Source organism: Oryctolagus cuniculus, chromosome 8 (genome assembly GCF_051225735.1).
Source record: "Oryctolagus cuniculus isolate XC-2025 breed Fujian yellow rabbit chromosome 8, ASM5122573v1, whole genome shotgun sequence".
Classification (NCBI taxonomy): domain Eukaryota; kingdom Metazoa; phylum Chordata; class Mammalia; order Lagomorpha; family Leporidae; genus Oryctolagus; species Oryctolagus cuniculus.
This window is the reverse complement of record NC_142874.1, coordinates 111980372-112005189: the sequence shown is the minus strand read 5'-3', so window position 1 is coordinate 112005189 and position 24818 is coordinate 111980372. Positions and strand designations below refer to the sequence as shown.

Below are 24818 nucleotides of genomic sequence, written 5' to 3'. Positions count from 1 at the left end.
CATCCGGGACTCAAATTGAAACCTATATGGATGCCGGTGCCTCAGGTGGATGCTTAACCTATTACTCCACAGGGCCGACTCCTCAAATTGTTTTTAATTGCTGGTGTTTTCAGATGATGTATTCTTAAAGTATGACTGTAATGAGTTTGATGTATTTTTAAAGCACATATAGCAATAATTATGCATTCATATGACTATCAAAGTTCAGAACACTTTTGGATTTCAGAATTACTTTGAAAACCAGTTTGTTAACAAAACCGTAGTTTCATTTTCCTGCAGTTGTATTTTACTTGAATGTGTATTCTTTTTTCCTGTTTTAGGATAGGGAGACTTCATTCAAGGGGGCCATGGTGATAGGTAAGGGGACCACTGCAGTGGGGTCTTGCAGTGGGGAAAAGAGGTCAGACTCAACCTCCTATGTATGTGTGCTTTTAACTCAAAACAGTACTGTCTGCCTTGATCATCCCGTTAATCCACTAGGAAATCAGTACATCTTTAAGAGAAGAATGGTGAGTGCCTGTACTGAGAGAATAGATACATCCTTTATATAGTAGGGGTTCTCAAAAAGTTCATGGAAAATGTTATGACAGTTCTGTGGGTTTCAGAATTTTTTTGCACTTACACGTATCGGAGCAGATATTTGGTGCAGTCAACTCGGGGTGCTTGTATCCCATATCAGAGTACATTCAGATGACTGTCAAAGTTTAGGACACTTTTGGATCTCAGAATTACTTTGAAAACCATGTCAGAGTGCCTGTTTCGAGTCCCAGCTTTTCCACTTCTATCTAGCTTCTTGTTAATGAACACCCTGGGAGGCAGCAGGTGATGGCTGAAGAACTTGGGTATCTGCCACCTCTTTGGGAGGCTCAGAGTCAGTTCTGGGCTCATGGCTTCAACCTGGCCTAGCCCTAAATTTTGTGGACATTTAGAGAGTGAACCAGGGGCTGAAAGATCTGAATCTCTATACTTTTCAAATGAAATGAAAATCAAAATTGAACTTTTAATTCCATTTTCCCACAAACTTTCTGAAATATACTTGTATGACCCTTCAAAGAGCATGGATTTGGAGAAAATAACATTTATTTCATATGTGAATGCATTTTTTAAAAAAGATTTATTTATTTATTTGAAAGAGTTACCCAGAAGCAGAGAGAGAGAGAGAAAGAGAAAGAGAGAGGTCTTCCATTCCTCTGGTTCATTCCCCAAGTGACTGCAACAGCTGGAGCTGAGCCAATCCGAAGCCAGGAGCCTGGAGCTTCTTTCGGGTCTCGCATGTGGGTACAGGGGTCCAAGTACTTGGTCCATCTTCTGCTTTTCCAGGCACATTAGCGGGAAGCTGGATTAGAAGTGGAGCAGCCATGACTCGAAACAGCCCCATGAATGCATTTTTAAAGCAAAATAGATCACATTTCCATATGTTCTGTATTAGCTGAAAAAGGCAAAAGAACAAAGCAGGACAGTTTTATCAATGACCCTTTCCTTTAGCAGCTAAGGGTCCTTATGATTATGTTAGTACTGTTTTTGGAAGTGAGTAATTTGAATAGAAACAATTGAATTATTTGTGATACTTAAATCTGTTTTTTTTTCAATTATTTTTCATTTATTTGAGAGGCAGAGAGAACACTCATGTCTGCTTTCCTGTCTGTTAGTCCACTCCTTAAATGCCTACAATGGCCAGAGCTGGAATTACACCAAAGCTGGGAACTGGAAACTGAATTTCACATATGAGTGGCAGGAACCCAAGAACTTGAGCCAGAACTGCTGCCTTCCAGGGTCTGTGTTAGCAAGAAGCTGGAGTCAGGAGCTGGAGGCAGTATCAAATCCAGACACTCTGATCCAGGACATAGTCATTGCAACCAGTGATACAACTGCTAAGCAAATGCCCTCTCCAACGTAAATCTATATTTAAAGTTGGTGAATATACATAACGTATAGTCTGATTTCGTTAGTATAGACTGGTACTGGAAATTGCTTTAAAATTGATAAATTGAATTTCGTTAACATATTAGAAAGCCCTTATGAAATATTTTTTAAGATTTATATATTTGAAACGTAAAAATAGAGTGTGTGTGTGAAATAAATACATTTAAAAAAAAACTGCAGTGAAAGTAGAGAATAGGTTTTTTGTTTTTTGGGTTTTTTTGACAGGCAGAGTTAGAGAGAGACAGAGAGAAAGGTCTTCTTTCCGTTGGTTCACCCCCAAAATGGCTGCCACAGCTGGCGTGCTGCACTGATCTGAAGCCAGGAGCCAGGTACTTCCTCCTGGTCTCCCATGTGGATGCAGGGCCCAAGCACTTGGGCCATCCTCCACTGCCTTCCCGGGCTACAGCAGAGAGCTGGACTAGAAGAGGAGCAACCGGGACAGAATCGCAACCTAGAACCTAGGACTAGAACCCGGGGGCTGGCACCGCAGGCGCAGGATTAGCCAAGTGAGCCACGGCGCCAGCCAAGGGTTTTTTGTTTTTGTTTTTGTTTTTTAATTTATTTACTTATTTGGAAGTCATAATTACAGAGAGAGAGGGTGAGATAGAGAGATCTTTCATCTATTGGATCACTCCCCAGATGGCTACAACAGCCAGGGCTGGGCAAGGCCACAACCAGGAGCCAGGAGTTTATTTCAGGTCTTTCACTCTGGGCAGGGGCCCAAGCACTTTTCCTAGGCCATTATCAGAGAACTGGATCAGAAGTGGAGCAGGGAGCCAGTGCTGTGGTGTAGCAGGGAAAGCCGCCATCGCATTTAGGCGCTGGTTCAAGTCTTGGCTGCTCCACTTCCGATCCAGCTCTCTGCTACGGCCTGGGAAAGCAGTGGAAGATGGCCCAAGTCCTTGGGCTCCTGCATCCTCGTGGGAGACCTGGAAGAAGTTCCTGGCTCCTGGCTTCAGATTGGTGCAGCTCTGGCTGTTGGCAGCCATCTGGGGAGTGAACCAGCACATGGAAGATCTCTCTCTGTCTCTCTCTCTCTCTGTCTTTCTTTCTTTCTGCCTCTACCTCTCTGTAACTGACTTTCAAGTACTTAAGTGAGTAAATAAGTGGAGCAGTCAGGACTAGAATCAGTGCTCATATGGGATGCCCATGTTGCAGGCAGTGGCCTTACCCACTACACCTTAATTCTGGTGAAAGAATAAACTATTTTATTACCCCTTGATTTTATCTCATAACTATTCATGATTTTAGGTTCGTCTGCCATTGTTGCCAGTTGACTTTCTTATGGGTGTTGTGGCAAAAGAACAGATTGTCAAGCAAAATCTAAAATGCAGAGATTTATTGGATGAAGCAAGAAATTACCACCTTCATTTGAGTAGCAGAGCAGTACCTGACTTTGAATACTCCATTCGGACTACGCCAAGGAAGCATACTGCTGGTAATTACACATTTTATTGACTTTGCTGGAAGAATCTTTGTTTTATTTGAGGATTAGTTATGCATGCCCAAATGTACTTGTAGGATAATTAGTATTGGATTGGTTTAAAGTAATAATTGTCAATTAAGGTTTTATATATATTCATAATTCTTACTATACATTATTTAGATTATTTTAATGAGAAGCCACATTATTAGAAAGCCATAACAGGTTCTGGATGAGGTCTTCCCCAATTCTTCTCGGTAGAATTAACTCCTCTTTTTATTTATGCTTTTATAACAATTTGTTTGAACTGTTTTCTTATATTGTATTCTAGTACTTATTTGATGTGTCTTAAGTTCTTCAAACGCAGGTAAGTATATTTAGATTTAGGCTTGTATTCCTAATGCTAAATGTTGGAGTTTGATACATATTACATGATTAAATATTTATTTTAAATCTTATGTGTGGACTTGAGAGGTAGAAAGAGAGAGTGGTGACTTCCATCCACTGATTCAATCTGTAGATGCCTGCAATAGCCAGGGCTGCACTAGAAATCAGGAACCTGGAACTCATGCTGGTTCTCCCATGTGGTTGCTGGAGACCCAAATCCTTGAACCATCATATGCTGCCTCCCAGCATGGTGCATTAGCAGAAAGCTGGATTGGAAGCAGAGTCAGGGCTTGAAGCAGGGACTCGAAAATGGGATGCAGATGTTCTAAGAGGCATCTTAACTGTTGAATCAAATGCTTGCCCCTAAATATTTTTGCATTTTTCCAGATCAAAAGAATGTCACTAAAATATCCTAACATTTGTATAATCAACCATATTAAATTCTTAGAATCTAAGGCTCTTTTTTTTTTTTTTAAGGAGTCTGCAGTTTCACTTTTATTTGCCACTATTTTTAGGCTATGTTTTCCCATGAAAATTGTGTGTGTGTGTGCTAGCATCACATAAGGGCATCACATCATTTGAGTACTGGCTGCTCCACTTTCAATGCAGCTCCCTGCTAATGTGCCTGGGAAAAGCAGCAAAAGATGGCCCAAGTGATTGGGCCCCTGCACCCATTTGGAGACCTGGAAAAAGCTCCTGGCTCCTGGCTTTGAATAGGCTCAGCTCTAGCTGTTGTAGCCATTTGGGAAGTGAACCAGCAGGTGGAAGTCCTGCTCTGTCTCTCCCTCTCTCTGTAAGTCTGCCTCTCAAATAAATAAGTAAATCTTCAAAAAAAAGGGTAGACCTCAGCCTTAGTTTTGAATAATAAATAGATGTTCTTCTGAGTGACAGTTAGGAAAAGGAGTACTCAGTACATTTTATATTTATTGAATGTCTAATACATGCCATGCACTGTGTTAACCTTTGTTACCACATAAATGCTTAACACACAGTTTTTTGTTTTTTGTTTTTTGTTTTTTTAAGATTTTATTTATTTGGGAGGTAGAGTTACAGATAGTGAGAGGGAAAGACAGAGAGAAAGGTCTTCCATCCGCTGGTTTACTCCCCAAATGGCCACAACGGCTGGGTCCAACTGAGCCCATCCGAAGCCAGGAGCTGCTTCTGGGTTTCCCACATGGGTGCAGGGGCCCAAGCCCTTGGGCCATCTTCCACTGCTTTCCCAGGCCATAGCAAAGAGCTGGATTGGAAGAGGAGCAGCCAGGACTAGAACTGGCACCCATATGGGATGCCAGTGCCACAGGCTGGGGAATTAACCTGCGCCACAACACTGGCCCCAAACACAGTCTTGAACTAGCTTAAACTTTGGTGACAGATGTCAGCATGCTAGATCGTTGCAAAATTCTATGTGCTAAGTGAATGATTGTTACCCAAAGTGCTATAGGAACACCAAGAATAAGTGTTTTGGGCATATTGCAGGAACATGAATCATGTTTGAGAGAAAAAAAGAGAGGAGAGGAGAGGAGATTAGGTCCTGGAAGCTAGGGCTTTTGGGCTTTCCCTTTTAAGATAGTCAGTACCTCTCAGAGTGTGAAGGACGTGTTCACCCTGGACCAGCAGCATCAGCATTCACTTGGGAACTTGTTAGAAATATAAATTCTTAGACCTGCTCCAAACCTGCTGAGTCAAAAACTCTGGGAGTCAGGCCCTCCTGAATCACACACTATAGTGTTTTCTTCTATTTGTTTTTTTTTAGTTGTCGGATGTATAACATAAAATTTGCCATTGTAATTATTTTTATGTGTCCAATTCAGTGAATTCACTAAAGTATTTTCTTAAATTTTAATTAGTTTTTATGTATTCGAGAGGCATAGGAATAGACAGAGAACTCAGATCAGTTGGTTTATTCCTCAATGCCTGCAACAACTTGTGCTGGGCCAGGCCAAAGCCCGGAGCCAGAAACTCAGTTCTTCCTCCCAGGATCGGCACTAACAGGAAGCTGGATTCAGGAGAGAAATAGGTGTTCCAAGCAGCATCTTAATCATTAGTCCAAACACCTGCCCAGCTTTCCCTAAAGTTTTTGAGAACTACTGATGTAGGTAATTGCTGTCGAAAGAGTCTTTTAATTAGGTTACTATGTTGATAATTTAATAGCAAAAAAGATCAGTAAGCCCAGTGAGAGTCAAGTTGGGAGTTGATAGTTTCTTTTCTTTTCTTTTTTTTTTTCTTTTTTTTTTTTTTTTTACAGAGGATCAGTTTAGTATGCATTAAGTAAAGATTTCAACAGTTTGCACCCCCATAGAAACACAAAGTGAAATATATTATTTGAGTACTCATTATAGCATTAAATCTCAATGCACAGCACATTAAGGACAGAGATCCTACATGAGGAGTAAGTGCACAGTGACTCCTGTTGTTGACTTTACCAATTGACACTCCTGTCTATGGCATCAGTAATCTCCCTATGCTCCAGTCATGAGTTTCCAAGGCTATGGAAGCCCCTTGAGTTCTCCGACTCTTATCTTGTTTAGACAAGGTCATAGTCAAAGTGGAGGTTCTCTCCTCCCTTCAGAGAAAGGTACCTCCTTCTTTGAAGACCTGTTCTTTCCACTGAGATCTCACTCACAGAGATCTTTTGCCAGAGTGTCTTGGCTTTCCATGCCTGAAATACTCTCATGGGCTTTTCAGCCAGATCCGAGTGCCTTTAGGGCTGATTCTGAGGCCAGAGTGCTATTTAGGGCATCTGCCATTCTATGAGTCTGCTAAAAATCATCTATTATTTTTCACTTTATGTTTCTGTGTGGGAGCAAACTGTTGAAAGCCTTACTTAATGTATACTAAGCTGATCTTCTGTATATTAAGATAATCGAAAATGAATCTTGATGTGAATGGAAGGGGAGAGGGAGTGGGAGGGGGGAGGGTTGTGGGTGGGAGGGACGGTATGGGGGGGAAGCCATAGTAATCCATTATTCGTACTTTGGAAACGTATATTCATTAAATAAAAGTTAAAAAAAAAAAAAAAAAAACTCCAAAAAAAAAAAAAAAAAAAAAGATCAGTAAGCAATAAGAGGACAGTATTTTGTAGTACTGTGATTGGGTGATAACTAATGAGGGCTTGAGACAGTGGCAGTGGGAATAGAAAGGGAGAAATAGGACAGTGGGGGGAAAGTAGAGATTGTTTAGGTAGGTAAGGAAGGGAAATTCTTTGGAACATGTTGGTTCTCAGGTGCCTGTGGTACATCATGTGGAAATATGGATTGGAATGTATGCCACAGAAGGAATTTAAAACAAAGGGATGAACTTTTCCTGTTGAGTATAATGTATGCAAGAAATTCACTAATGATAGAAAATGAAAAACATGAAGATGATTAGAGACAAAAGATTTCATATTACAGAAATCAAGCAACTAAGGAATTTCTCAGAAAACAGGATGAGTTCCATATCAAATAATGCAATTATGTTTAATAGGAAATAGGAGGTAACTGATTTTGTTACGACGAGCAATTTTACAGAGTGAGTGAAACTATGAAGCACCATATTGTAAAGGAATGTTGCGAGCAGGCACAGCAGGTGTACTCTATTTTGTGATTTTCCCTGTAGGCGTGCTGTTTTGTGTAGGTGGTCGAGGAGGATCTGGTGACCCCTTTCGCAGTATTGAATGCTATTCTATCAACAAAGACAGTTGGTTCTTTGGACCAGAAATGAATAGCCGAAGGCGACATGTGGGTGTAATCTCTGTGAAAGGTGGGTCCACTATTGTCTAAAATCACATCACATGATCACAGTGCTCTTTTAAAATATTTGAATTTTGAGCATCTTCTGTTATGTAGGAACATTGAATATTGCAAAATTTTAATAATATGTCAATAAAATATTTGGGTATTGATTAGTTACTTGCATTGTGGCCACAGGTGTTCAGTGTTGCATGTACTCATAGGTACAATTTGAAGATGAGTATCAGGTAAAAGGAAGATGAAGAGTTAAAGTAAACTGTCCTGAGTTATGTGAGGTACTTCTGAAAACTTCATAGAAAAATGGAATTAAAAGATAGTGTGTTTTCCATGAACTTTTTGACAACCCTTCATGTTTGAAAAAAAAAATCAAGTTAAAAAAAGTTTATTGAACTCAAATCATAATGTATGTATCAGCTTTTTCTCTACCCATGTAATTATTATTGCTGAAATTAGATTTTTAAAAAATTCATTACTGAAAATTAATTGCAAAAGCATAGATAAGTTGTTAGAAAATGTTAAAAATTCATTTTTCTAGTTGTAAAATACAAATGCTCTTTTTGGAAAGTATAAAGACATTTTAAAAATATTTATTTCAAAGGCAGAGAAAGAAAAAGAAAAGGAAGGTAGGGAAGGGAAGGGAGAAAAGGGAGGGAAGGAAAGGAAGGAAAAGATGGAAGAGTGTATCTTCGCTGCCATGGTTGACTGGGCAGGGCCAGCCCAAAACCAAGAGCTCAGATCACCATCTGGGTCTCCCTTGTGGGTGGCAGGGGCTGAAGCACTTGGACCATCTTCCGCTGTTTTCCTAGGCATGTTAACAGAGATCTGGATCGGAGCAGTGCAGCCAGGACTGGAACTGCTGCTCCGATTTGGATGCTGGAGTTGCAGGCAGAGCTAACCCACTGCGCCACAGCACGAGCATATTTTAAAAAATAAAAATCATCTGTAACCCAAACACCCATAAATAGTCACAGCTAACATGTTAGTGTGAAATATTTCCCATTTTCCTGTATGTATTTTCGTTTGACATAGAAGAAGTTTAATAATACTGTGTTAATACTTTTGTACTTTGTTAACATATTAAGAAGAACACTTTATTATTCTTTAAAATCATAGTGATTTAATCTACTAAGTAATTAAAAATTGGGGAACCTAAATGGAGGATAGTGTTGGAGCATTTAAACAACTTTATGTAGAACAGCATGTTTAGTGAAAGCTTACATTGATTTTTATTGACAACTGAAATAACATTTATCATCATACTGAACAGCAGTTATTGAAAACTAATTTATGATGATCTTTAAGTTTTATAGATTGTTTATACATAAATAACATTACTATTATTTATTTTGAATCAAATGAAAATACTTCTCTATTTGACAGGTAAAGTGTATGCAGTAGGTGGACATGATGGAAATGAACATTTAGGTAGCATGGAGATGTTTGATCCTCTCACTAATAAATGGATGATGAAGGCATCAATGAACACAAAGAGGTAGATCAGCGTGGAACTCTGCTTTGAATTAACGATGGACAATAATGCCTTGTCAAACACATTTTGTTACAGCATACAAAATGATGAATTGTTATACCTTTTTCTATTTTTTAATTAAAAATGGGATCACCTTTTTTGTGAAATCACAAATTATGATAGTAGTCACAGTTTTATCTGAGCATTGATTTTTTTAAACTTTTTGTTTTGAAGTTTTAGGTTTTTCAAAGAAGCAGCAAATAATTAAGAATTCCTCTGTACAGTAGTTCTCAGTTGAAGATTATTTTTATGTCTTCTCTAGGACACTTGCAGTGTCTGGAGACCTTTTTGGTTGTCTCAGATTGAAGGTGGGCAGGTTGTTGCTAGCATCTAATTCGGTTGAGGACAGGGATGCTGCTACAAACCTTACAGTGCACTGGGACAGCACCCCACAACAAAGAATATTCTTTCCCCAACTGACAATAGTGCCAAGGTATACAAACCTTACTATACACCCTCCACTTAGCTTCCCATGATGTTAACATCTTACACAACCAAGGTATAGTGATTAAAATTAGCATTGATAACAGTACTACTAATCTGTAGAACATTCAGTTTTTACCATTTTCCTATATGTTCTTACCTGGATTTTTCTTATCGTATTATATTGGCTAACGATATAATATGGTATGAATATAGCAAAGACAGTAGGTGCGTTTATCTTGATCTTAGTAGAAATGTCTCTGGTGTTTATTAATTAAAATACTTACTTTGGGAATAAGGCATATGTGTACACAAAGGTAGTTCAAAAATTCATGGGAAAAAATGGAGTTGAAGGATTAGTTTGGTGCAAAAATTTTTGAAATGCATGTTTTTCATGGCATTTTCCATTAACTTTTTGAAGATCTCTCATATTTTATGTTTCGGAAATATCCTTCATTTTCTGCATTCTTGTTATTTCATCATGATGAACATTAATGTTTTAAATTCCCACATATAATAAATTGAAATGTATAATAAGTGGATCAGTCTAAAGGGAAACTAAAAATTTTGGGTAACATGATTCAGTATGCTAACTTTTTTATTAATGACTGTTGAATTTTTACATATTTTAAGATGAAAGGATAGCCAGTATCGTGAACAAATTAAGATTCAAAAGAGAGTAGACAAATATACTCTAGACGAAACCTGAAAATATTAAAATTAGAGTTACAGATTAAAACCTGCCTTTTAAGTATTTTAAAGACTCAGTTACACCAGTACAACATGGTGGGAAAACAGGTTTGTGATTATGTTTTATATGTGAAATAAATGAAAACAAGGGAAACCAATGTGAAACACATCTTTATGAAAAAGGAAAAAGCAAAAAGCGAAAAGTAAATATGCTACAGTTGCCTGTAGTAAAAGAAGTATAGCATTAGGTAGAGGGTGATTTTAGTTGTATTCTTTAATAGCCGTGGTTTAGAAGTGTGAGACGTATCTGGGGTATGAGAATAAAAATTATGTTCTTATGCATTAAAAACCAGTTCTTTTGAGTGGATGTTACCTGTTAGTTCATTAATAAGTGTTGAAAATAAGGACTTTGCAATAAAGGGTATACAAAAATATGTTGTTCACAATGTGAGGATGATAACCTGGGATGAATGTAAGTAAGGAAACATCATTGAAGGCTTTTGATCTGGAAATGAGAGACCTTACGGAGAAACAAGGTATTTTAAGATGTATATATTGCTTAGTGAGAAGGAACAAATATTTATTATAAATTGGTATAAAAACAGGCCGGTGCCGCGGCTCACTAGGCTAATCCTCCACCTGTGGCACTGGCACCCCGGATTCTAGTCCCAGTGGGGTGCTGGATTCTGTCCCAGTTGCTCCTCTTCCAGTCCAGCTCTCTGCTGTGGCCCAGGAAGGCAGTGGAGGATGGCCCAAGTGCTTGGGCCCTGCACCCACATAGAAGACCAGGAGGAAGCACCTGGCTCCTGGCTTCAGATCGGCGCGCCAGCCGTGGTGGCCATTTAGGGGGTGAACCAACAGAAGGAAGACCTTTCTCTTTCTCTCTCTCTCTCTCTCTAACTCTGCCTGTTAAAAAAAAAAAAAAACACACACACACACACACACACACCTGGTATAAAAACAATGTAGCATACTGTAATTCTTCTCCGTGTAATTATATATGTCAGAAAGATGATATACATTTTGTACTAAATGGAAGTTTTGGATTACATACTATTTCTACCTTTAATTACCTTTATATACATATCTGTTATACATATTAATATGTAGTACATATTAAAAGTATAAGGAGTCCCATGTTACTGCTTTTTCCAAATTTAAATTTCAGTAAATAGGATGAGGATTTCAAATATTTAGTTTAATCATTTACATGAAACTAGAAGCTAGACTATCAAACTGCCCTTTTATTGGAAGAAGCAAAATCTGACTTGAAAAATTGTGGCTTATGTGGTTTGCAAACAATAGCAACATTCTATAAGAGTTAAAAATGACTTTTGAGGTGGCAGAGGTTTAGCATAGTGGTTAAGACAACCTTTGGGGTACACAGATTCCCCCATCTGTGGAGTGCCTGGTTTCAAATTCCTGCTCTACTTCCAGTTCCAGCTTCCTTCTAAGCTGCACCCTGGGAGAGAGCAGGTGACAGTGTGAGTATTTGGGTCCCTGCCACCTATGTGGGAGACCCAAATTGAGTTTCAGACCCCTGACTTTTGCCTGACCCAGTCCTGGCTGTGTGGGTATTTTGGGAGTGAGCCAGCAGATAAAGATCTCTCCTCTGACTGTCTCTTTCTGTTTTTCAAATAAATAAATATTAAATTAAAAAAAATTACTTGTCAGACTGAGCAGTTTTAAAACAACTCATGGGGATATGTCATTGTTACATAATTTTCTAGTCTTTTCTTAATAAAGATTTATTTATTAGAAAGAAAGATCCTCCATCCTCTGGTTCACTTCCCAGATAGCTACAATGGCCAGGACTGGGTCAAGTCAAAGCCAGGAACTTCATTTGGGTTTCCCATGTGGGTGGCAGAGACCCAAACACTTGGGCCATCTTCCACTGCTTTTCCCAGGCCATTAGCAGGGAGTAGGATGGAAAGTGGAGCAGCCAGCACATGAATAAGCCCATTTGAGATGCCAGTGTTGCAGGAAGTGTCTTTACCTGCTATATTACAGTACTGGCCCCTTCTAGTCTTGATTAACTTAATCTGGGGGAGATGGGTTATTTATTTGAAAGGCAGAATTACAAGGTGGGGGAGGCAGAGATTGTTCTTCTGGTTTACTCACCAAATGGTTACAGTGGCTGGGTCTGGTCCAGACCAAAGCCAGGAGCCTAAGAACTTTATCTGAGTCTTCCACTTAGGTGGCAGGGGCCCAAGTACTTGGGCCATCCTTTCCTCTTATCCAGGCACATTAGCAAGGAGCTAGATGGAAAGTGGAGCAGCCAGGACTTGAACTGATGCTCATATGGGATACTGGCATTGCAGGCAGTGGCTTAATCTGAGCCACAATGCCAGCCCCCAGTAAAGTATTTTTAACTGTGTATTCTTCATATGTGAAAGTATAAAAGATTATATAGAAACGTGGAGAGAGTTCTGCTGAAGAGATTTTTTAGCCATTTTTTCCTCATGAGTGAGAATCCTAGGGGAAAAAAAGCTAGTCTTAAAATGTGCTATTAACTTTTATCTAAAAGTGACATTTTAGTACTTTAATGAGGCTTGATTTATACCTATAGAGGTAGTTTATATTTTAACACTTGGATTAAAATGGGGCAGAATCCCGAAGTAGATCTGAACTCTTTATACCTTTACCTCTTTAATTAAAAAAAAAAAGGAATTAAAATTTATTAGAGTTCCCATCTGCTGGTTCATTCAACAAATGCTGGTGATGACCTGGGCTGGGCCAGGACTGAAGCTGGGAGACCGTAAATCAATCCATGTCTCCCATGCGGGTGACAGGAACCCAAGGACTTGAGCAGTTACCACTGCCTCCCAGGATTTGCATTAGCAGTAAGCTGAATTCTGAACTGTTGCTGAGTTTGAATCCAGGCATACTGATACGGGACACATTTCTAAAGCTGGTGTCAATAACCACTCTGCCAAATGCTCATCCCCACCCTTGCCTCTTAAAGTACTATTAAGTTAGTTTTTAGTCAAGGATTGAATGAAACTTCTCTAGCAAAATAGCAGTTCAACTTCTTCAATCATTTAAAATATGCCCTAAACATTCCAAAGCTAGCTGACTATATAAAACAAAAAAGTTGTAATGATCTTGTCATATTATTTGCTTATAATTTAGATTGCTATAAATCATCTTTTAAGTAATATCAAGATAATCTTTACATGCAAGATTTCCAGTGTTCTCCCCCACTCTACTCCATTTTTTTTTTAAAGATTTATTTATTTGAAAGGTAGAATTGCAGAGAGGGAGAGGCAGAGAAAGAGAAGTCTTTTGTCCACTGGTTCACTCCCCAAATGACCGCATGGTCAGGGCTGGGCCAGATCAGAGCAAGGAGCCAGAAGCATCATCCGGGTCAGCAGCCCAAGCACTTGGGCCATCTTCCACTGCTTTTCCAGATGCATTAGCAGGGAGCTGGATTGGAAGTAGAGCAGTCAGGACTCAAATTGGTGCCTGTAAGGGATGCTGGTGCTGCAGGTGGCAGCTTAATGTGATATGCTACAGTGCTGCCTGTCCCATCCTCTGCTTTTCATCCTTCTACTAAAATAGCTGCTGATTTTGTTCAAGCTCTCATTTCATTGAAACACATCATCCTAATAGAGCGTGTCTAGGAGTTGCTTTATTTATTTAACAAAAGAAGTTAAAACCCACCTAAGGGGCCAGCGCCATAGCTCGCTTGGCTAATCCTCTGCCTGCGGCGCCAGAGCCCCGGGTTCTAGTCCTGGTTGGGGCACTGGGTACTAGTCCTGGTTGCTCCTTTTCCAGTCCGGCTCTCTGCTGTGGCCCAGGAGGGCAGTGGAGGATGGCCCAAGTGTTTGGGCCCTGTACCTGCATGGGAGACCAGGAGGAAGTACCTGGCTCCTAGCCTCGGGTTGGCGCGGCGCCGGCCGTGGCGGCCATTTAGGGAGTGAACGGAAGGAAGACCTTTGTCTCGGTCTCTCTTTCTCTCTCTCTTTCTCACTGTCTAACTGTGCCTGTCAAAACAAACAAACAAACAAACAAAAACACAAAAACAAAAACAAAACCACCTAAGGTATATTAAGTGGTGAAGAAGGAAAGCACTTTGTTTGCTGTTACAGGTTGAATATCTCTTATCTTAATTGCTTGTGACCAGAAATGTTTCAAATTTCAGATCTGTGAGGAATATTTGCATTTAAATACTAAGATGTCTTGGGGGTAGATCCCAAGTCTGAACATAAACTTCATTTTATTTTACATATATCTTGTACACATATTTTATTTTACATATATCTTGGCCTAAAAGTAATTTTATGCAATATTTTTAGTGTTTCTGCATTTTAATTATGACCCATCATGAGGTCAGGTGTGGAACCTCCCACTTGTAATTTGATGTTTGAAAGTTCCAGATTTTGGATTTTCAAGTTAGGGATGCTCAACCTGTACTGCCAATAAATAATATATCCAAAGTCTCTGCCTTTGTAAAGCTTACTTTCTAAAAGGAATGATACAAATAAAGACACAAATATGTCATTGCTAGTAGTAGTATATTCAATGTTAGCATAGGATAAGGAAAGGATGCTTGAGAAGAGATCTTAATGAAGTCCCACAATTTAACCTGGTTATGTGTTATAGGTGGGGTAAAGTGGGTGGAGAGAGATGAACTTTCAAAAGCCTGGAGGTGAAAGAGCATGCTGGAAGTCCACTGTGGCTGAAATAGCAAGGGAAAAGGTATCAAGAAGTGAGGCAGATGGGGCTAGAGCTGTGCTGTAGTAAGTAAAACCCCACTGGCTGTGCTAACAGCATCCCATATATGGGCCGGTTTGAGTCCTGGTTGCTCAACTTCTAATCCAACTCCCTACTGATGCGCCTGGGAAGACGGGAGAAAATGGCCCAAGACCTTGGGCCCCTGCACCCACATGGGAAACCTGGAAGAAGCCCTTGGCTGCTGGCTTTGGATTGGCCCAGCTACAGCCATTGTGGCCATTTGGGGAATGAACCAGCAGATGAAAGATTCTGTTTCTGCCTCTCTCTTTCTCTAACTCTGTCTTTGAAAGAAAGTAAATAAATCTTAAAAATAAAAAAAGAAATGAGGCAGAAAGAGTAGGCAAATGATGAAACCCTTTAGTTGTGCCAAGAATATTTTATCAGGGTACATTTGTATAATATACACTTTCCATATATATTTTATTTAAATAGCAGGGGTGTGATAGGGTCAGATTTCTTTTTAGAGATCCTTTGCATACAAAATGAAGGAGGGAGTTGAGGATGACCACAGTGAAAACAGTCTGGCAGAACAAAAAGGATTTATTTTGCTAGTTCAGTCAACAAACAGTGGTAGCTTGGACTAAAGGGGTAGAAATAGAGATAGAGAAAAGGACATATTTGAGAGCGGTCTCAGAGGTGTACTGCAATAAGACTTTATGATGATTAGATTTGAGAAAGGAAAAGAACAAGGTAGAGATGGGGCTGGTGTAGTGGGTAAAGCCACCACCTGCAACACTGGATCCCATATGGGCACAGGTTCATGTCTTGGCTGCTCTAGTTCTGATCCAGCTCCTTGCTGATAGCCTGGGAAGCTGTGGATGATGGCCCAGCTGTTTGGGACCCTGCCACCCACTCTAAAGACTCAGATAAGGCTGCTGACTTTGGCCTGTCCCAGCGCCAGATGTTGCGGCTATCTGGGAAGTAAACCAGTAGATGGAAGATCTCTCCCTCTCAGATAAACAATCTTAAGAAAAAAATAAAAGGAGGTAGAGACAAGGTTGATTCTTTTGTGTCTGACTTAAGTAACTAGAGAGAGAGAGGTGCTATTTTCTGAGATGGGAAAAGTAAGTTTCTAAGTTAGTGACAGATTTTAAAGTATGTAGTCCAACTCGACTGCTCCTGTGTGTTTTGTAAGAAATTGGATTAACTTTTTCTAATTACTGTTACAATGAATTAGCTTTTAAGTGGGTCTAAGTATCTTCCTTTCCCATAACAGAAATAAATGCCCTGCAGAAATATAAAGTTTATAATATAGAAATTGAGATTCTTTTGCTTGGTGTAGCAAAACCCTATCAGGAAAAGCTGTGCATAGATTACATGGATTCAGAAATGATATTAGCTTTTGACTTCAGCAAACCATTCTCTGTCAACTCATTGACCTCTCCAATATACAACTGTATTATACTAACTGAAACTTTGAACTCCTTAGTACTATTTTTTTTTTAAGTCTTATTTATTCATTTGAAAGAGTTAAGCAGAGAGAGGAGAGGCAGAGAGAGAGAGTCTTCCATCCGCTGGTTCACTCCCCAATTGGCTGCAGTGGTTGGAGCTGCGCCAGTCCGAAGCCAGGAGCTTCCTCCGGGTCTCCCACATGGATGCAGGACCCAAAGACTTGGGCCATTTTCTACCACTTTCCCAGACCATAGCAGAGAGCTGGATTGGAAGTGGAGCAGCGGGGACTCAAACCAGCGCGCCCATATGGGATGCCAATACTTCAGTTGGCGGTTTTACCCACTGCACCACAGTGCCGGCCCCTCCTTAGTACTATTGTTGAGTTTTACTTTACAAGGTGCTGTTTAATCTGGATTTTAAGTAACCTGTGTATGCCATTAACTGTACAACTCTAGGTAGCACATAAAATTGCATAGTTTGGTGACACTGTTCAGAAGCTTTGATATGTCTAAAAATAACAAACAAACTGTACCATCTGATGGTAAAGATAATAAATGACTTGGATTGGCAGTTATTTTGGCTTTTTTCCCAGAAACAAACTGAGGTGCTGAGTTGTATTTTTTTTTTTTCTTTGCAGGCGGGGAATTGCCTTGGCCTCCTTGGGAGGCCCAATTTATGCAATTGGAGGTTTAGATGATAATACGTGCTTCAGTGATGTGGAGAGATATGATATAGAATCAGATCAGTGGAGTACAGTGGCACCAATGAATACACCCCGCGGAGGAGTTGGCTCTGTGGCTCTAGTGGTAAAGTTACGTGGCACCTTGCCCAGTGAATTGCATTGCATTTCATCTATAACCAAATAAAGGTCTGATATATTCATATCACCAGTAAGCAGATACTAGTGTATAACATACTATTTCATGAAATACTGCTTTCTTGCATATAGTCACCTACTGTTAGGACAATATGTAAATCCATGCAAAATGTCATGTGTTTTCTGATTTTCTTCATTTAGAACCATGTTTATGCAGTAGGTGGCAATGATGGAGTGGCTTCTTTATCTAGTGTGGAGAGGTATGATCCACATCTAGACAAGTGGATAGAAGTTAAAGAAATGGGTCAACGAAGAGCAGGCAATGGAGTTAGTGAACTTCATGGTTGCTTATATGTTGTTGGTGAGTGGATGGTGCTTCTCTCTCTCTCTCTTTTTTTTTTTTTTTTTTTTCAAGATTTATTTATTTGAAAGGCAGACTTATGGAGAAGCAGAGGCTGAGAGAGAGAAAAAGAGAGAGGGGGGTCCTCTATCTGCTGGTTCACTCCCAAAATGGCCACAACAGCCGGAGCTGGGCCAATCTGAATCCAGGAGCCAGAAGCTTCCTCTGGGTCTCCCATGCAGGCGCAGGGACCCAAGCACTTGGGCCATCCTCCACTGCTTTCCCAGGCCATAGCAGAGAGCTAGATCAGAAGTAGAGCAGCCAGGACTTGAACCGGTGCCCATATGGGATGCCTGTGCTGCAGGTGGCGGCCTTGCCTGCTATGCCACAGCTCCGGTCCCAGGATGGTGCTTTTCTAATTTGGTATATCAGATATATGACAAGTGTCAAAAAATAGCACAGTAACAAAAAGTATATTCATTCAACCTCAGGTGGGATCAATGCTGAGATACGACTTTGAATTGATTTTTACAATTTGTACATATTTGAAAGAAAGTAGAGAGAGAACTAGCTAGCTCCCACCCCCTGCTTTACTGCTCCAATGCTTGCTGTGGCTGTGGTTGAAGCTGGAAACCAGAGTACAACCCATGTCTCTCTCGTGGGTGATGAGAACCCGAGTACTTGAGCTGTCAACACTGCCTCCCAGGGTCTGCACTGCCAGGAAGCTGGAGCCGGAACCAGGACTTGGGTGTCTTAACCACTAATCCAAGTGCCCACTCCATGCCTTTGAATTCATCTTTGTTTGTTTGAATCTTTATCTTTCACGTTTAAAACTTGTACCTCTGTATTTTTCTAGGAGCGGTAAATAATCTAAAATAGGGAATTAAATTTAAATAACACACATGTTTTAAAACATATGGGCACAAATTGTGCTTTGTGGGGCCAGCACCGTGGCTCACTTGGTTAATCCTCTGCCTGTGGCGCTGGCATCCCATATGGGCACGGGGTTCTAGTCCTGGTTGCTCCTCTTCTAGGCCAGCTCTCTGCTGTGGCCCCGGAGGGCAGTGCTTGGGCCCCGCATCCGCGTGGGAGACCAGGAGGAAGCACCTGGCTCCCGGCTTCGGATCGGCGCAGCCCCAGTCGTAGCGGCCATTAGGGGAGTGAACCAATGGAAGGAAGACCTTTCTCTCTCTCTCTCCCTCTCACTGTCTGTAGTTCTACCTGTCAAATAAAAAAAAAGTGCTTTGTGATAGTAAATCCTAAAAGGTCTAAGACTTGTTTTTCTGAACTTCATTTCAAAGGAAATTAGGTTGGATACTTAAAGTAAGCTGGTAATTATTTCATATGAATAAAGGCTGTGTCAGTCTTTATTAATACTTATTTTAGACTCGAGTGCGGCCACTCACCGCGGAGAGCCGGCCGTGACCTTCCCTGATCTAGCAGCTCCGCACCGCGTGCAGTCGCGCTCTGGGCCGCGGTGTTGACCGCACTGGCGCCGCTCCGCGGGCCGCCGGTAGCGCGGGTTCGGTGGGCACGGGCCTCGTGGTGCGCTGCGAAGCGTGCGACGCGCGTATGCTGGCCCAGTGCACGCCTCCGCCCACCGCGCCCCCTTGCGCTGAGCTGGTCCGAGCCGGCCTGCGACGTCTACACCGAGCACTGCGGCTCCGGCCTCCTGTGCTGGCCGAAAAAAAAAGACCTTTATTTTACTGAATTATGGAGTTGAAAGGAACAGCAGAGTAATACTTTATTGAACTTTATTATACAGATGAATAATCTGGAAATCTTATACTGCAAAGGAGAGGCATATATTCTGTTTTTAACAGCCCCACGGATTTGTAGCAGGGCTTTAAATGATATGAAGTGGGGTTTATAATACCTGTCTCTCAGAATTGCTTTAAGAATTAGAGATGATGTGAGAGTACTTCAAGAAACTTAAGGAAAAATACAATTAAAAAATAGCCTTAATTTGATGCTAGAAAACTTTGAAACCTAGGCATAGTTCTTTTGTAATATGCATTTTGCATGAACTTTTAAAAGTATCTTTATATATGTTAAGCATCTCCAGTGACCCAGTAAATGCAGAGCTGTGTCTTGATTAGCAGTCCCTTCCTTTCCAGAGGAGGCAGTTAGTTCAGAGAGGTTGTCAGCAGCATATGCAGGGTCTCCAAAATTTCACAGAAAATTTAAATTGTGAAATAACTGTGGACCGGCGCCGTGGCTCACTAGGCTAATCCTCCGCCTACGGTGCCAGCACCCCGGGTTCTAGTCCTAGGTTCTAGGTTGGGATTCTGTCCCGGTTGCTCCTCTTCGAGGCCAGCTCTCTGCTGTGGCCCGGGAGTGCAGTGGAGGATGTCTAACTCTGCCTGTCCAAAAAAAAAACTGCATGGATTTCAAATTTCTTCACACCAAAATAAGCTTCTAATGCCATTTTCATGAATGTTTTGAAGTAGCTTTGTATGTTACACTTACATATATTACTTATGCTTATATAGTTCTTGATAATAAGAGTATAGGAGTATTGTTAGCATATAAGTATATGCAACTAGAAGTAATGCTGAGTTTTCCAGTGCTCATCTATAGTACAGAAAAAGAGGAGTAACATATTCGACATCTAAATTTTGTCTGATTATCACAGCAGCTCTGTAAAGTCATCAGATATTCAGAGTGAGTGAATCGTTTACTCATAGTAACGTGTAAGAAGTGGAAAAGCTGGAATTTGAATTTGGGTCTATGTAAATCCAAAATTCATAAAGTATTCTGTTGCTGCCTTTCAAAGCTCCCTGTCTTCTATAAAGACTAACGTATGCTCCTTTGTCAGTAGTCCTATTATAGTTATTTATTAAATCTTCTGGCCCTGTATAGTGAGAACAAACATGATAAAATTAAGAATGAATCAAGTTGAACGTTTTAATGCTTTTGGTTCTGTAAGTCCTATCTAAGTCAACCACAACTGATTTGAAAAATAAGAATTTAGGAGCTGGCGCCGCGGCTCAATAAGCTAATCCTCCACCTTGTAGCGCTGGCACACCTGGTTCTAGTCCCGGTTGGGGCACCGGCACCCCGGGTTCTAGTCCCAGTTGCCCCTCTTTTGTCCAGCTCTCTGCTGTGGCCCGGGAGTGCAGCGGAGGATGGTCCAAGTCCTTGGGCCCTGCACCCCATGGGAGACCAGGAGAAGCACCTGGCTCCTGCCATCGGATCAGCGTGGTGCGCTGGCTGCAGCGCACCGGCCGCAGCAGCCATTGGAGGGTGAACCAACGGCAAAGGAAGACCTTTCTTTCTGTCTGTCTGTCTCTCTGTCCACTCTGCCTGTCAAAAAAAAAAAAAAGAATTTAGGGGCAGGTGTTGTGGCATAGTGAGTTAAGCCACTGCCTACAGCACTGGCATTCCAAATGGGCACCAGTTTGAGTCTCAGCTGCTCAAAGTCCAGTCCAGCTTTCCTGCTAATGTGCCTGGGAGAGCAGTGGAGGACAGCCCCAGTGCCTGGGCCCATGCATCCATGTGGGAAACCCAGAATAAGCTCCTGGCTCCTGGCTTTCACCTGTCCCAACCCTGGCCGTTGGGACCATTTAGGGAGTGAACCAGTGGGTGGAGGACCTCTCTCTGTCTCCCCCCCCCCCCCAACTCTGCCTGTCAAATAAATAAAATGAATTTAAAAAAAATTAAAGGTATGGGCATGTGTAACAACCTAACTGCATTTTTCTTTTTTCGTTCCTCTGCTTTTTTTTTTCTTTTTTAAAGATTTATTTATTTGAAAGGGTTACACAGTGAGGGTAGGGGAGGCAGAGAGAGAGAGAGAGAGAGGTCTTCCACCCGCTGGTTCACTCCCCAATTGGCCGCAATGGCCGGACCTGGGCCGATCCAAAGCCAGGAGCTTCATCCAGGTCACCCACGTGGGTGCAGGGGCCCAAGGACTTGGGTCATCTTACACTACTTTCCCAGGCCACAGCAGAGAGCTGCATCGGAAGAGGAGCAGCTGGGACCAGAACTGGCACCCATATGGGATGCCGACACTGCAAGAGAGGTGTGTTCGTTCCGCTGGTTCACTCCCCAAATTGTCCACAACAGCCAGGGCTGGGCCAGGTGGAAATCAGGAGCCAGAAGTTTTTTGTGGGTCTCCTAAGCAAGTGGCAGTGGCTTAAGCACTTGGGCCATCTTCTGCTGCTTTCTAAGGCACATTAGCAGGGAGCTGGATCAGAAATGGAGCCCATATTGGATGCTGGCATCTCAGGCATAGCTTTACCCACTATGCCACAGTGCTGGCCCCTTAGTGTAAGATTTTTAATTCTATTGCAGTGAAATAGAAAATTATCTTAAGTTGAATTATAGAAAATGTGTGGTAGTAGTTTGATGATGATGTTAGGTAGGTGTTGGGATGAATTTTTTTCTCATTTTCTCTAAACCATTCTAAAATGATTTTTTTAAATTTGGTTGTAGAAGTTACTGAAATGTAGTAGTTACTGTGACATATTGATGTTTTAAAAATACTTCTCTGCATTTAGGTGGTTTTGATGATAACTCACCTTTGAGTTCAGTTGAGCGGTATGACCCTCGAAGCAACAAGTGGGATTACGTGGCTGCACTTACCACTCCCAGAGGTGGAGTTGGGATCGCAACAGTGATGGGCAAAATCTTTGCAGTTGGTGGTCATAATGGCAATGCATATTTAAATACAGTAGAAGCATATGATCCAGTGCTGAATAGGTAATTTACATGTTTTCTCTATCTTTTGATGGTATATTCTCGTACTAGATTCCTCCAGGGTGTTAAAATACAGTAGCCCTCCCTTATCTGCAGGGGGATACCTTCTGAGACCCCCAGTGGATGGCTAAAACTACAGATAGTACTAAATGCTATGTATACACTGTTTTTTCCTATACATAAATACCTGTGATAAGGTTTAATTTATAAATTAAGTGTAATAAGAGATGAACAACAATACTACTAATACAATAGAAGTTATAACAATATACTGAATAAATATGCCAGCATCTCTACTCTTATGCTTTGGGGCCATTATTCAGTAAAATAAGGGTTACTTGGACACAAACACTGTGATACCTCAATAGACAATCTGATAATGTAGGCAGCTACCAAGTGACTAACGGGGTAGCATATACAATGTGGATGGATACTCAGGACAAAGGGATGATTTATGTACAGGGTATGTTGGAGCAGAACAGCTTGAGGTATCACATTATTCGGAATGGCTTCAGTTTAAAATTTATGAATTATTTCTAGAATCCCCCATTTAATATTTCCAGACTGTGGTTGACTACCAGTAAGTGAAACTGGAAAGCAAAAGTGCAGCTGAAGGTGAGCTACTGGACTGCCGGTTGTGGTTGTTAACACAAGACTCTGGGATAGCTTGTCTTCTCTGGAGGCTTGCTGTCTTTTAAAGCCAGTCCCATGATAGGGAGCTTTTGTCTCTGATCAGTATTTTGAATAAAATAATGCGTTGTTTTAAGATAAAATTCTTTCTCCTCTTTTTAGGTGGGAACTTGTGGGATCTGTGTCTCACTGCAGAGCTGGAGCAGGCGTGGCTGTGTGTGCTTGTTTAACTAGCCAAATCCGAGATGTAGGTCATGGGTCCAGTAATGTGGTTGACTGCATGTGATTTGAGTTCCACCCACCAACAATTTAGTCCTATCTGATGGTCAAGAAAAACAACCAAGATTTTGAAAGGACTACCTTTGAAGTTTTAACTATAGAGTCTTAATTAAGTGTTAATTGTTGAATTAAGACAAGTACAACTTTTAGAATGAGAGCTGAAGAATTATTAATATTCTCTGCTTTAGTAAATAATGGAGAAGGGAAGGAAGACAGTCAAGCTTGAAATAAGACCTGCTTTGAAAAATGTTTAAAGTAGTGCCAAAACTTTGAAGTCTTTTTTTTTTTTTCAATTTGAAAGACTGAAATTGTGATTTTTTTTCAGTTTTACTTTTTTTTTTTTTTTTTAACCTACCGGTGTTAACCTTACCAGGCAGTGGATTTTTTTCTAGAGGGAGATTGGAACCTATTCATCAACACAAGAACACATAAGGACCTGCTCCCATTTCTACTTGGTGCTGATGAATTATGCCTTGATTTTTTTTTCCTAGGTGTTGAATTTTCGATTTTTTGGATATTTACAGAAGTAGAAAATGTTTCGTCTTTCTGAGTGCCATTTGTCTGCACTTTCAGAAGCTTATAGGAGTGCTGTAAGAACCCCTTAATTTCAGTTTGACTGGAACACCAAAAGACCTAGCTGTGTTAATTTCATCAAACTGAGTCTGTAGTTTTATTTTTTAAATTTTTTGTAAAAAGGATTTGTTTCATGATAAACACAAAGTGAACCAGAGGAGATATTAGAGAAGGCTTTAAATTTGATAGTATTCTAGTGCCCAGCTGAGAGCCCTTGCGAAGGGATGCTGCAGATGACAGGACTCCTGAGAGGAATCTGAAAATCTCTTTACCTTTCTTCTTTGGTCTGGTTAGTTGTTTGTGAGCCCGAGATTTGTTATACTTCTGTTTTGTTATCTGCCACAGTCCTGGTTTCCGGACTGTACAGAATCTGGACTTAACTGTTATCAGAAAATGATGCATTTTTATAAAAACATTGTATAGGCTGTTTGCTGATTAGTTCAGATCCATGTTAATTAATAAATCATTGATGAAAATAAGAAGCACTGGAACTATTATTTTTCTCATTATTTTTAATCCCCTGTAGTATTCTTACTGAAATTTAGTTGAAAATATTTCTTTACATTAATTTGAAGCTTAGATATTGATCTACCTACTGATTTAGCAGCTCTTCATGATTTTAACCAGCATTATAAATGGCCTATTCTTTATATGTATGTATTTTTGTAAATATGTATTAATATTAAAATATCCCATTCTGTATTTTCATTGTAGTTTGGCATCTTTCTTTCAGACCTCCCTAAATTTTCCTGTATACATACTTCAGAATTTATTGTAGTTCACTGCTGGTTACATCTGGTTCACAAGTAAGCTGTAAAAAACACTTCCCTCATCCTTTGAGCCCTGAAGTTCATCAAAATAGCTTGCAAAGTCCTCTTTAAGCTGGATCCTGGACTTGTCAAGATAGTAGAGCAGAAAGCCACATTACCAATGTCAGTGCCTACTGAGTATATAAAACCAAGAAAGCAGAAGGAGAAAACATCTAAGAGAACCCCAGTTGGCAGATTTAAAAGTTCCCAGATTATGCTACTCTTTTTAATTAGCCTGTTGGCAAACTCATAAATCATTTCTGCATCTAAACAAATGCTCTCTTGTGTAATTATAGCCATATTTCAGTGAACTCCAAGAAATTTACAGCACTGACTAGACTGGCTACAGTTGACTGGGTGTGAAGAATAAGTCTTAAAACCTGACCCCAGTTGTTTCTTATGTCTAATGGAATTCTTGTATTATAATGGGTGTTTAGC

General features: G+C 40.6%; 1 protein-coding gene across 15 annotated transcripts in view; it reads left to right on the top strand.

Moving 5' to 3' along the window:
* Positions 1-24273, top strand: part of KLHL8 (kelch like family member 8) — a 58317-nt gene extending 34044 nt beyond the window's left edge. For 8 of the 15 annotated variants that reach the window (XM_017347450.4, XM_008267650.5, XM_089303150.1 and 5 more), the window contains 7 exons: positions 3175-3361; positions 7331-7474; positions 8845-8956; positions 16872-17040; positions 17253-17412; positions 21891-22092; positions 22882-24273. In XM_017347450.4, coding sequence (XP_017202939.1) covers positions 3175-3361; positions 7331-7474; positions 8845-8956; positions 16872-17040; positions 17253-17412; positions 21891-22092; positions 22882-23005 — 1098 coding nt within the window. In that variant the 3' untranslated portion in view covers positions 23006-24273. Of the gene's footprint in view, positions 1-3174; positions 3362-7330; positions 7475-8844; positions 8957-16871; positions 17413-21890; positions 22093-22881 lie in introns of those variants that run through there. The other 7 variants (XR_016212437.1, XR_016212436.1, XR_016212440.1 and 4 more) reach the window with 4 other exon arrangements.
* Positions 24274-24818: the final 545 nt, after the last annotated feature.